This window comes from Henckelia pumila, chromosome 4, assembly GCF_033568475.1.
Source record: "Henckelia pumila isolate YLH828 chromosome 4, ASM3356847v2, whole genome shotgun sequence".
NCBI lineage: Eukaryota > Viridiplantae > Streptophyta > Magnoliopsida > Lamiales > Gesneriaceae > Henckelia > Henckelia pumila.
The window spans coordinates 39,332,663-39,347,350 of record NC_133123.1 but is presented as its reverse complement, the minus strand read 5'-3'; the positions used below and the strand labels follow the sequence as shown (position 1 = coordinate 39,347,350).

General features: G+C 34.4%; 2 protein-coding genes across 2 annotated transcripts; one reads left to right on the top strand and one right to left on the bottom strand.

Moving 5' to 3' along the window:
• Positions 1 to 2,650: 2,650 nt before the first annotated feature.
• Positions 2,651 to 4,584, top strand: LOC140866633 (uncharacterized). The gene is made up of 3 exons (XM_073271661.1): positions 2,651 to 2,974; positions 3,090 to 3,211; positions 4,298 to 4,584. The coding sequence occupies exons 1-3, from the start codon at positions 2,725 to 2,727 to the stop codon at positions 4,463 to 4,465; spliced, it is 540 nt and encodes a 179-aa protein (XP_073127762.1). The 5' UTR covers positions 2,651 to 2,724; the 3' UTR covers positions 4,466 to 4,584.
• Positions 4,585 to 6,895: 2,311 nt separating this feature from the next.
• Positions 6,896 to 11,001, bottom strand: LOC140864491 (CDK5RAP1-like protein). Its single transcript, XM_073268717.1, has 3 exons — positions 10,618 to 11,001; positions 9,003 to 10,057; positions 6,896 to 7,673 (listed from the first exon to the last, which is right to left on the bottom strand). Exons 1-3 carry the CDS (start codon positions 10,950 to 10,952, stop codon positions 7,168 to 7,170), a joined length of 1,896 nt encoding a protein of 631 aa, XP_073124818.1. The 5' UTR covers positions 10,953 to 11,001; the 3' UTR covers positions 6,896 to 7,167.
• Positions 11,002 to 14,688: the final 3,687 nt, after the last annotated feature.

Here is a 14,688-nt window from a genome sequence, read left to right as displayed (position 1 = left end):
GTCAAACGAGTTCTCACCTAAAAATTCTGAATTTAATTCGAACCAAACCATAAACATTCAAATAAAAAATCTGACATGAACAGAATAATAGCTTATATGGTGTTCAAGGAAGGAATTAAACATGCCTTATGATTAAATATGAAGATTATCGCGTGTACGACACCCGGACGACGAACCAACGACCAACTCTCAATTTTTCCTTGAAGAACTCGGTTATGAGGGCTTGGTTTTCTGATAAAACGTGAGGATGGGGGTAGAAGGAGATGGTGTAGGCTTATGGAGATTTGTGTAGGGTAGAAATAGATTTTTAGGTTTGAATTTTTGGTAGATAATAAGTTAATAATAGATATTACTCAATATAAATAAATTATACCTTAACTTTATCTTTAAAACTCTTAAAATAATAATAACAATCTGATATCAAAGTATAAATCCCGAAATAATATAATAGGAAATTTTTAAAATTTAATAAAAGTCATTAAAATGACTTATTTTGGCTAAAATTCAACCCTTAAATAAATATATAATTAAATATTAAAATTTTCTTGACAAAATACCTTAAAATATTATTTTAAGGCTCATAAAACTCATAAAATATTTTTGGCTAAATATTTTGGTATCTCGTCCGTCCACGGTCCCGTCTACGCGATCAAAACAATTAAATTTCCATAAATCATGAAAAATCACTAATTATGGGTTAAATGCTAAAAAAAAATAACTTAAAACATGCACAAATAATTTCACATAACTATTTAACCCATAATCTAAAATTCTAAATAAATAAAATCCCTAATTATGCATGCGAATTTACGTACTAAAAATACTGGGTGTTACAATTCTTCCCCCCTTAATTTGAATTTCGTCCTCGAAATTAAAGTACTTACCCGAACAACTCTGGGTAGCGAGTCCTCATGTCTGCCTCGGTCTCCCAAGTAGCTTCCTCCTCCGAATGATTCAGCCACTAGACTCTGACCATCGGTATGACCCGCGTCCTCAATCTGCGCTCCTCCCTAGCCAAGATCCGTATAGGCCTCTCCTCAAATGCTAACTCCGGTGTCAACTGAAGAGGCTCAAAATCCAACATATGTGATGGGTTTGAGATGTATCTCCGAAGCATGGATACATGGAATACATTGTGCACTGCCGCTAGCCCTGGTGGTAGAGCTAAACGGTAGGCCAACATGCCAACTCTCTCCAAGATCTCGAATGGCCCTATATATCTAGGGTTAAGCTTGCCTCTCCGGCCAAATCGCACTACTCCCTTCATAGGTGACACTCTCAAAAACACGTGATCACCTACTGCGAACTCCAAATCTCGTCGTCGAGTATCTGCATAACTCTTCTAACGACTCTGAGCAGTTCTCATACGATCCCGAATCTGAGTCACAATGTCAGCTGTCTACTGTACGATCTCAGGACCAAGTAAGATCCTCTCGCCGACCTCATCCCAATACACAGGAAATCTGCATCTCCTCCCATACAATGCTGCATAATGAGCCATACCATGAGGACTTCATCAAGAGTCCATGACATATAATTTTTTTCAGTGATATCGAATGCAACGAATTCAAGCTTTGCCAAGTTTGACATGGTGATACTAGAAAAATAACAATGCATTTTATTAGTTAATTTCCATTAATATGACAATACAAAATAATGGATAAACGATGAGTACAAGTAAGTGTACAAATAGAGAAAAAGCATGTGGTGGAAAATCGCTGGTGAGTACAAAACTCGTGAGCATGATGATCATAATCGTTATGAAAAATATCCTTAGAAAAGCCAAAAACTCCATCTTCTTCTTTTTCGAAAAAAAAAACCGAGGAGAAAATGTTTTGAGATGAAGAATGAATTTTGGTGTGATTGAAAATGAGTTTGAGTGAAATATTTATAGGTCAAAAACTAGCCGTTTGTGACCGTTGGGGGTAAAGAAAAATCGAGTATGTGTTGAATAAAAATTTGTGATAATGATACAATGCATATAATGATAATCATAATTAAATAATTATGTATATCATATCACATTATTATAAGATCGGTGTCATATACAACCTTTTATATAATAACATGACATTATACAAATATGATTATAATGTTTTAAAAACCTTAGAGACTTTTATACTTGTCGTATCCCTTACCGGGAATGTGGGATGTCGTCTTAACATCCTCATAGGATTTATAACAAGTTTTTTAAAAAATTCATAACATGATATTATATATTAATATATACACAATAAAAATATATAAATAGTAAAATAAAAATTCTTACTTGTTGAATATTTTTGACTTCTTCTTGTATTTTGGAGCATCGGAAATTATAGAGAACCTTCGAGCGATCGTGCTGATAACGTGTTGTGAAAAGTAAAATTTATAAAACTCAAAAACTCAAAATATTCTCAAACTCCACACTTTAAATTTATTCTCTCAAATTGTGTTTTTCTACACAAATGGAGAGACCTATTTATAGATCTCAATGAGAGATTAGTCCAAAAATTAAATCATCATCATCTACATCATCACACACTAATTTTCAAAATAATACAACTCAATTTTCAACAATTCTAATATAATATAATATATTTTCAACACATAAGTTTTTTTATATATTATTATTATTAGTTTTACTATTGGTATACGACGTCGTATTGCATCTTACATCAACATTTCTCGTTTAAGCCGTCGAAGTTGAGCTCCTCACAAGCGCGAGAAATTCAGCTCAGAGCTATGGGTTTCGGAGCCCTAAGATCCATGATCCGACCCGTTACCCGAATCCTCTCACCCGCATCACGCATCTCCCAATCAACCTTCTCCACCATATCATCGCCGGAGCTCCGCCGCATCTTCTCCCCCCTCCACCGCAATCTCCCGTGGATTCCACCGTCCTCAGCCTTCCACAGCCTCACCGAGACCCGATACCCCAAACGCAGACCCATGGATAAACCTCGACGCAAAAGAGCAAGCTTGAAGCCCCCAGGTTCGATTAATGAAACTTTTAACCTCATTTTATGCTCTTAGTATTTTACAATGGGATCAGATGTTAATCAAAGGTAAAATGCAATCGATAATTTGTTACTGGGGAAATTTGTTAGGGCCGTATGCATGGGTGAAATGTGTGCCTGGAGAGCCTATACTTGCCAACCAACCGAATCAGGGAAGTGTGAAGAGAAGGAATGAGAAGAAGAGAATCAAACAGCGTCGTGCATTTATTATGGTATTGCGTGTCAATTCTTGTTCTTCTCGCGATTCCTTCATTTCGTTTTATGTTGATTTTTCTGAGTAGGTTTTAGGATTACTAGAAATCAAATGCACTTTATCCTTAAAATCTTGGGATGTCCTTATCTAGGTTCTGGGGTTTACACAATATCAAGAAGATAATGGGTGGGTTTTAATGTTTTATCTAAACCCCTTTGAATAGTTACACTAATTTAAAACTCACCGAAATCTAAAGCTCTTGTGTGGTGGTTCAAGTGTTGGGATTGGATTGTCGTGTCATATAGTACATTAGAGACATTTGTTGCTTGCCAACAAACACGGACTGTAGTGGGGAGAAACCTTTTTTTCATTAGAAAATATCATGTAGAACTGATGTCAATTTTGCTTGTGCCTACATTATGTTTGGCAATTAAAGAATCATGTGAGTTTGGTTTGCTATCATCTTGAAGCAACTGAACCTATGCAGGCTTTAGGGTCTCTTGATGAGTTGGAGTTGAGCTGCCTTTGCAAGTTGACCTCAAGTACGAATTGACTTGAACATTAATTTTTGCATGTTTGACTTTAAATGAACCAACATGTGAACTAAATATGATCGTGCGATCAATTTACAATGCTGAACATCAGAACATATGTGATATATTTTGGTACGTATACACTATAAAAAATGCAAAATGTTTCAGACTTGCCTTCATCTAGTAGTAGTGCATGGTGCAATTTGTTGTGTGCTTTTCAAGCTGGAGCTGAGGAATGATCATAAAAGAACCAATGAACTAAGCCCCATATGTCATCATTTTAACCCGAGTTTGAGTTCGAAGTGTTGACTTATATATGAGATACTATCAAGAATTGAACATTTGAATTTCTTGTCCTCGGGCTCCGCAGAAAATTTTACTATCAGGTTTTATAGAACTACTTGTATTCTTCGAGATTATCATGTCAGCTGCTATGCTGTACTTTGTCTTGGTTTGTACTACATGCGCTCTTCTGGTATTAGGAGTGCCCAATTCTTCAGATCGTTCAAGTTAATTAGTCTTGACTGGTTGTGCCCGGTTCGGATGTAAATCTGTATTTTATCCCCATGCAGTCTGAGAAAAGGAAACGGAAAGCTCAGTTGCAAGAGGCTACAAAGAAAAAACTCATGAAACGGGTGGAGCGGAAGATGGCTGCAGTAGCCAGAGACAGAGCTTGGGCAGAAAAATTGATTGAGTTGCAACGAATCGAAGAGGAAAAGAAGAAAGCTGCAACTGCTTGATACATCTCCTATAATTTGCTACTGATTTTATGTTGGGAAGAGGATATGAAACTCTTAGTGGTAGTCACTACCTGTTTGAAAAATCTTCAAATCCATGGCGTTTGAAATTTTCCATCTTATTATTTAAGTTATTTTCAGTTGTGTTTGGATCGATAAATTTCATTTTTGGAGGGAGTTGATGAGTAAAAAATATTTTTGTACACAAACTATTGATAAATGAATTATTTTTAACGGTTCATTTGGTACATAATTCAGCTAAAAAAAGTTGATTTTATCCTTCATCTAAATTGGTTTATATCTAATCGCTTCTATTAAATTTAATTATGTGCATATTTTTATTTTCAAGATTATTTTATTGATTATTTTTTTTAAAAGAGTATATTAGTTAAAAGATTATATTATCATAAATAAGATTCATATTCTTTGCATTAGATTAAAATTATTATTCAATAATCAATATAAATATATATAAATTAATAATTATATTCTCAAATATAATATATATATTTGTAAATATATGAAATGAGATTTTTTTTCTATAAATATATTATAGTATTACTATTATATATTTAATACTATAATATATTTATTAAATTATAAGCACGGGTAAAATATATTTTGATATATTGGTTAGAATATAATGACTTAAATCAAGTGCAAAAACTTTCGGTCATCGACTCATCGGAACAACACAAATAATGAAAATGAGTGACATTTTTCACATGAAGCCGTATCGAATATCGATGATCCAGTCTCCATGCACGGCTGTTTTGTTTTTTCAAAGACATTTGTGTTTTTATGATTTATAATCCTCATGTTGAATTTTTTTTTTCCCGAATTCTCAACAGATTAATACAATATTCTGAAAAATTAAAATGATGATTATACTTGTTTCGAGTCTTTCGACTGTCCGAAAATAATTTCTTTGGAATCCGATGACATATATTTATTTAATTATATTTTTATCAATATATTAAAATATTTTTTAGTTGTATGTATGATTTTTTTATTGAGTTTAAATTTTATTAACATATAATCATAACATTATAACGTAGAAAGAGAAAAATATATTATTTTATTATATATTTAGAGATACTTTAAAAATATATTATATTTGAATATTTAATTGATGTATTCAAATGAATTAATAATTCTAGTATAATATACTAATATGATACATATTTATCATAATAAAATTTTTAAATAAAGATATTTAAAATTAATCAATAAAATAATCTTGAAATAAAAATGTGTTTCTGATTGAATTTAATAAAAATAATTAGATTTAAAAGTAATTTAAGTTAAGTGTAAATTTGTTTTTTTTTTAACTGAGTTATGTAGCAAATAGCAATGGAGTCATTTACATATTTCATGTGTCAGTTTGTCGATTTATTGTCTAATTGGATTTCATAAATTAATGAAGAGATACGTTTGAAACATACCAAATATAAATTCATCTCAACACAAATGGATTTGAAATTGTCGTTTAACAAGGGACATATAGGAGAAGGGATTTTCTCATGCATATGTTTATCAAATGCTGGTACGTCACATAGACACAAAAATGTCACATAAATCAAATTAAACGCCCATCAATTTTTGAGTATACTTTGTATGTCACTAGATTGGATTGTAACATATCTTTAAACAAATCAACAAGTCAAAGATTTTTCACTAGATTGGGTTGTATGTCACTAGGTTGGGTATCCAAAAAATATGTGGCTTCTTTACTGCATAAACTTGAATAAAAAAAAATTCGGGATTGCTGAGATGCAATAATTGCTACAACTTGAAGAGAGATCAAAACGTGATATTTGAGTTGTTAAACGGTTTAAAAGATTTGAGTTGCGCTGTTATTATCAATTAAAATTTTTGATAAAATATAATACGTTTGATCTTATAAATAACTAACATATTATAATAATATCTAAAAATTACATTATGCAACTCATATAGTAGCATACTATCATTAGTAAATAATTATAATGTAAGAAAAGTATTATAATTGATGAAAAAATAGTCCAATAAGTTAAAGAGACTTGGATTTTTTTAATTCTTTTTTCCTTTTTTTTAAAATAAAATTAATCATATTAAAAGGTAATTTAATGAATTTCTTCAAAAACCAATTTTAATTTAATACATGACATTGATACATAATTTAGTTTAGTTGAAATGTGTACATAATTTACTTTTATGTAAATTTAATATATAAATAGATAATTAATATAATAAAAATTAATTAATTTATAAAAACTAATTAAATACAAATTTGATATATTGGTACGTTAAAAATTAGTGAACTGATTTTCGAGAAAAAATTATTTGTCGTAAATGAAATAGTAGGTAATATTTAAAAAAAATATATTCATTTAACTTTAAACTTTAGAATCGATGGATGAAAAAGGAGTTGTATTTGGTGAAGAAACAATGTTCTTTTGGTGCATAATGCATTCAATGGATTAAAGATGGTCCTAACAATGTCATTTCACATGACATAAACTAAATATTCCCCAAATCGTTGCACCAAAATATTTTCCCAAAACCTTTCCCCCAAGAACTCCAAAATTCAGACCGCCCTTAATATATACAGAATGATTGTAGCAAAGAATGAATGACCACATAACATCGAACAAAAAAGGGTTACCCACAGAATCACTAGATGGAAGAAATAGACCAAAATTATTACCACGGTTCAGGTTCTGTCAGCAGTCAGCACAGGCAACAGATTCTTCATGTGTGCTGACATAAAACGAGCTTAATTTAGTGATCGCAAGTGCCTCTCCGTGAAGAGATGCTCTTGTAGATTTCAGTACGCGAACTTTCACGAAGTCACCAACTTCAGGATTTCGCTTCCCATCATTCTTGATCCTATCCGGAATAGGGATATTAGAAAATGATACTCTGTGGCCTCGGTCGCTTTTGCCGATGAGCTCCGTATCAGGCGCTCTCTTGTTGGTCCCTTCAACTAATACAAGTTGGATGGATCCTATCTTCGAGTCGTAGTGTTGACCTGTGCTCTGTCTGAAAGCATCAATAAGTTCGGTTAGCCTCCTCTGCTTAACAGAATCAGGAACATCGTCAACATAGTTCCTGTGGGCATGAGTCTTTTCCCTCATGCTGTAAGCAAACATGTATGCCATGTCATAGACAACAGTTCGAACTAGGCTTAGAGTATCTTGGTGATCCTCCTCAGTTTCACCACAGAAACCTGTAATATCATCAGAAGCAAAGCGAGCAAATGCTTTAGAAGATATGGCATCTGCCGAAACAGGATGACTTTTGGCTTACCCTTTGTTTCACATTTCAACAAAGTAATAACTAAACTAATACAGCTTCATGTATTTCGAGGGTGATCTAAATTTCTCAAAACGGGTTCTTCGGATTAAATTTGAAGAAAGGAGGTGGGGGCAGGGGACAGCAAATCACATCCTGCTAACGCAACCTTATTTGAGTGAAATTATCCTAGGTGTGCAACAAGCATATGATTAACAAAAAATTCAGTATTTTATAGCTTGAATTTATTTAGGAAATTTAACAGAACATCATATTATAGGCCAACGGCAAACAAAAGAATTAAACTTTATGTGATTGTATAATGAGTGACGGTGTCAGTAAAACCAATGCGAAATAAAATATAAAACACACACACACACACACAGAGCAAAATGTGTAGAATAAGCAAGAGCAGTGATTCATTTGTACGCATCCAAATTCGGAAGTCACCTTCGAATTTTAAGGGTGACCGGTGGTAATTTAAATGACAAGTCAGTGTGAAATAAACTCAAACATAAAAAAAAAAATAGGATAGACGAAATGGCACATTCCAATTACAGAATTTGAGTGATACAGAAGTAGCAGCAATAGAAAATTCAAGCAGGAAAGGCTAACGGCAATTATAAGAACAGATTGCACATCCAAAGTAAGAGCAACCTTCAAAAATTTAGGGAGACTAACGGTAACTCAAAGACATGTTATACGATTCAAGGGCATATCAACATGTCAGCATGAAATAAACTCAAATGCAAGGCAAAATAAATAGGATAGATGAAATGACACCTACTTACAGAATACGAGAGATGCAGAGGTCGAAGCAATAGGATATTCGAGCAGGAAAGGCCAAAAGCAATGATAAGAACATGTTTTAACTAAGCAGGTAGAGCAAGTAGATTGAGAGACAGTAAATAGGCTAGAAACGAATATATAAATGATGTGCAAAGTAAATAGACATGTTCAGAAACATCTATACTTAGTGTGCTAAACAATAGAGAACAAAGAATGGTAACTCAGACAAGTACATATTCTCAAATAGAGCAAAAACTTGAAGCGGGGATATTGAAGCTGATTCTGACAAAAATCAATAATGGCATCGACCATAAATAACCGAAGATAAAGTTTCAGGGTAAATTTCCAAATTGTGCACAACAATCAGATAATTCCATTGAGGGCAATAGCTTATTTAGTGTTCGGTAAATACTCCACAAAGCAATGAAGGGATAGAGCAAAATGAATGCAGTCACTAAATCATAATGAAACTTACCACATATGAAATCACTGCTTATCCCCATATCAGGAATTATGGTTCTTATCTTTGTTACCAGATCAATGTATGCTTCCCGGGTATATCCTCTCCGCATCCTCTCTAGTACAGTACTGCTCCCAGATTGTGCAGGTAAATGGATGCTTTTGCAGATGTTATATCTGTCCCGCATAACATACAACAGCTCATCAGGGAAATCTTTGGGGTGGGGGGAAGTGAATCTGAATCGCATTTCTGGAAATTCTACTGCAAGTCTATCCAGCAGATCAGCAAAGCGCAAACCCATATTCTTGACTTTGCATGTGCTGACAAATCCATCGCTATGCTTCCAGTTGGTCCCAGATTCAACCTCTTCAACAGCAGATGTGTAATTATAACTATTCACATTTTGCCCAAGAAGTGTTACTTCTTTCACACCTTCCTTCCAAAGCTCAGCCACCTCTCTAACAATGGACTCTACGGGGCGTGATCGCTCTCTGCCTCTGGTGAAAGGAACAATACAAAATGAGCACATATTATTGCAACCCCTCATTATAGAGACAAATGCGCTTATTGCGTTCTTTGATATACGCACTGGATTGATATCAGCATAAGTTTCTTCTAAGGAAAGAAGCGTGTTCATTCCTTTCTGGCCTGAGTCAACCTCCTCTAACAGACGTGGCAGGTCCCGATAAGCATCAGGCCCGCAGACAACATCAACCATCTTATCTGCGTCCAATATTTTATCCTTCAACCTCTCAGCCATACATCCCAACACAACCACTTTTGGAGGACGCACGGACTCCGACCTCCCAGTGGCAACATTACTCTTCCATTGTCTTTTAAGAAACCAAAAGTAATTAAGTCTCTGCCACACTTTTTGCTCTGCATTATCCCTGATTGCACAAGTATTTATAAATATTATCTCTGCACTCTCTGGGACATCCACAATTTCACCGTATCCAGCATTCTTCATGATAGATAAGACAATTTCCATATCATTAACATTCATTTGGCATCCATAAGTTTCATGGTATATGCGATCTCTTCGAAGAACATCAGGGACGGTTTCAGAGCTAGAGAAACATAGATAAACAAAAAGTTGCAAGTGCCATTAGACTCAGAAAATAAATACTTGTAGAAATATGGCCACTTAGAAACTTTTAAAAGTAATAGGGACAACCGGACAAGCACTAGAACTGGCACACAGACTCTATTGATAAGCTGTAAATCTCAGCAACCACAATAATCTTTCAAATCATTATTTAGCTGATCCACATCCTTCTTTTTTTGTTTTCCAAATTCTTTTTCCATCATCAGTTAATCCAATACGGCAAAAAAATTAACCTTCATCAAGATATGTAATTCAGTATTCAGTAGCTTTCATTATGTACAGTTGAATCAAAATTCTTACACAAAAAATCAGTAATTCAATTGCATTTTAGATGGAAATTCTCGCTGCAACCTTGTTCACTCATTGTCTGCCAAAACACAAATTTGTTTGTTTCTTTGCATTTTCAGCATTCCTCATTCCACCCTATCACAACTAATTTCAAAGCTCGAATTCATTGATTCCACCGTATAAATTAAGCTAAATCAATCCAAATCACATAAAAATAGACTTGCGCTTACTTACTCAAGCTGAGTATCAGAAGCGCCAACGTCGACAACAGCTGCAGTAGCTTTTGGCATAAAATGATGTAGACTTGAAATTTCAGAATTCTTGCGCCCTTCGGATACCGTAGAATGCGGCTGAGACTTCAAGAAACTTCTGGAGAATCTAATAGATAATGCACAGGGGTCCCGACGGCCGTGGAAGAACCGGTCCGCCGCGACAAGCGGCGAACAACTTCGTGGGCTGGAAGAGAGGAACCTGAGAGTGATAATTGAGCATCGTTTCTGGATATTTATACGGTGGTGTTGATTCAAAACCGAAGACATAGTAGACGTTAGGGAAGAAGACGACGCCATGGGCGAAAAGGAGAAATCTTGAAAGGAGCTTGATTGGATTAGGTTTTGGCCCGATTGGCAAACGGGTCGCCCCGGCTGTGTTCTTGAAAGAATCCAATGCGCTTGGAAGAATTTTTTTCTATTTTTTAATTTATAGCTTTTAATTTATAGCATAAAATTGGAGCTCAATTATTTTGTTGTTGTTGTTATGAAAAAGTAAAAATTTATGGTAAAAAGTAAAAACTCCAAAACTCAAAATATATCAAACTCTACACTTTATAATATTTTTCTCTCAACTCAATTGTAATTTTATACACAAATGGAGAGATCTATTTATAGATTTCATTTGAAAATTAGTCCAAAAATTAAAACATCATCATCTACATCATCACACACTAATTTTCCACATTTTACAACTCAATATTCAACATTCAACATTCAACTTTAAATAATAATAATAATATCATATTTTCAACACTCCCCCTTGTGATGATGATCGTGATATGATGACTGTCTTTATCACGTGTTTTATACTGCCTCGTTAAAAATGAAACAACCCTAACTCTTTAAATATAAATAAATATGCGAATTTTTTTTTATACTTACTAAGTAAAAATATGTACATACATGCCCATACATATATGCACAGAATAAATAGATTTAAAAATAAATAACTTAAATAAAAATGCAACCTTTAATAAATTAAATATCTGAGTCAAACATTTAATAAAATACTGACATAAGCAAAATAAATAAAATTTGCATGCACTGAAAATATTTAAATAAGATGAGTAATAATATCCACCACTGAAAATAAATAAAAATGTATAACACGATAAAAATATTCAAAACATGACGTAGACTCAGACACCGGTCACGGGGTTACTGCATGTCCGCTCATAGGTCCTCGCCGCCGGTGGGTACTACATCCTCCTCTACGTACTCACCTGCACCATATCAGTGTAGTGAGCCTAGAGGCCCAACATGCTAACATAACAAGAGTTTAAAATAATTTAAATCACTTTAATACTAATACATAACATATACATGAATGAGCATGCTTAAAAATTATCATGAACATAACATAAACTTAAATTAAACTTGAATATCATAATAATACATAAACATTGTTGAGCAAAGTATTTTCTAACATCGAAAGGTCGTCTCCATAGTGTAACCATACATACATTAAATACTGATCAGCGTGGTAAACCATCGTACGTGGCGGTGACGAATCACCTCTTAAATTGGCAGTAAACTTCCCTTCAATAGTTCACATATGGGGACGAATCCCCCTTAAATTGTCACACTACTTCAACTTCCAACATAAAATTATTTTCTTTTGCTCAACCTTAAACATTAAATCATGCATAAAAATTATTTCATGAATGCATGTACTTAAATAAAATGTGTGTCCTTCATATATATTTAATTTAATTTCATACTAACATATAAATATTAAAAATAACTTCCATGCATAAAAATAATTAAATATATATTCAGGACACATGCAATTTCTCATGGGTTGTACTGAACTGCTGGCCCTAACACTCAAGCCCAATTTCTTAAATTCTGACCCATTAACACTGAGACTGGCCCATTAACATACTTAAGCCCATTAACACATTTCTAAGCCCAATAAAATTTTCTGGCCCAATAACACTCTATTCTAGCCCAATGGGCCAAAAAGCCCAAAGACTGGTCCAATAATTCTCATGGGCTCCCAAGCCCATAAAAATTATTAGGCTAACTTAAAATAATTATTCAAGCCCATTAGTAAACTTAAATGTAGCCCATTAATTTAATTAATCTAAATAGCCCAATTAAAACACTTTAACTTAATAATTACTTAAAAATAAAATACCTGAGCCCGACTAACTTAACCCGGACCCGGACCTGGACCTGGACCCAACTAACTTAACCCACTTACTTCCAGACCCGACCCGGACCCATAATTCGACCCGGACCCGCCCTGAAAACCCTAAACCCGTCGCCCCTACTCTCGTTCCTGCTGCGGCCGTGAGCAGCAGCCACTCCTTGGCTGCTGCCGGCCTGCTCCGGCCGCCCCTGGCCGGAGCGCCGCCGCCCAGACGTAGCCCACGTCTGGGCGGTTCGAACCTAGCCCTTGACCCAGCCCCATGCAACCCACAGAACCGAACCCGAGCCCCCTTCCACGAAGCCCTATTCTGCGCATCCAAGGGACCCGACCTGCAACAGCTGGTTTCCTGGGCTCGTTTGGCTCGAGCCACTCAAGCCATTCGAGTCTAGGCAACCCTCACACATCCTAAATCCCTTCGACCAGCAGTGGTACGAACCATGACTAAGAAAATCATGAATATGATCAAGAATCACAAGAACAAACGCCTAAAACCATAACAAATCTCGTTTTTCTGAAAATTCTTGAAGGAAACTGATGCTCACGCACACACACATGCATAAACACTGATATGGCACATTAAAATGAAAAGAGACATGCCTTGCACCGTAGGTTGAAGAGAAGTAGGCGCGTGGAACGATTTCGAGACGACGGGGCGACGACAACTTGACTTGGAGCTTCAAAAACGTGGCTATGGAGTCCTAGGGGCTGATGGCCGATGAAGAAGATGAAGAAAAAGGGAGGGGATGGCGGCTGAAAGATTTAACGTAGGATTTTGGGGTAGGTTTAGGGTAATTAGAATAAAATAAGGTTTAGGATAATTAAAATATTAATAAGGGTTTTAAATATACAATATATATAACTTAAAATCTCTAAATAATATTTAAAATCTGATAACTTTAATAAAATCCCAAAATAAATAATTAAGGAAATTTTAAAGATAGTAAAAATTCATTATTTTGGCTAAATTTGGATAAAAATGGACTCCTAAAATTATATAAAATTAAATACTGATAATTTTGAGGAAATAAAACTCAAAATAATATTTTTGGGCTCTAAAAATGCTCATGAAATAAATTAGATAGAAAGTTGTCATCTCATTCGTCCACGGTCCCGTCTACGCGATAAAATAATTAAATTTCCATAAATCATGAAAAATCACTAATTATGGGTTAAATGCTTAAAAATAACTTAAAACATGCACAAATAATTTCACATAATTATTTAACCCATAATCTAAAATTTTAAATAAATAAATTTCCTAATTATGCATGCGAATTTACATATTAAAATACCGGGTGTTACAAAAAACCTTACTAGGAAAAACCCAGTGGGATAAAAACCATAGTAAGGAAAAAAAAAGTGCAACCACGTAAACTCCCCCTCATGTTAACATGAGTGATTCTTCACATATTTCGTAGATTGCGCATCCCCATGTTATATATATGTTTTCTGAATATTGGCGTAGGAAGTGCCTTTGTGAAAATATCTGATGAGTTCTCACTTGATTGAATGTAACAGATATCAATATTTTTATTCTTCTCAAGCTCTTGAGTGTAGGCAAAGAATTTTGGGGGATATGTTTGGTTCTGTTCCTTTTGATGTATCCTTCTTTCATTTGAGCAATACATGCAACATTATCTTCATACAGCGTCACAGGCTTCTTGTCTACTGATAATCCACAAGAAATTTGGATATGTTGTGTCATTGATTTTAGTCAAACACATTAACGGATTGCTTCATGTAGCGCAATAATCTCAGCGTGATTTGATGAAATTGTTACGAGTGTTTGATTCTGTGAACGCCAAGAAATCGCGGTTCTTTCACGAGTAAATACATATCCGGTTTGGGAACGTGCCTTATGTGGATCAGATAAATATT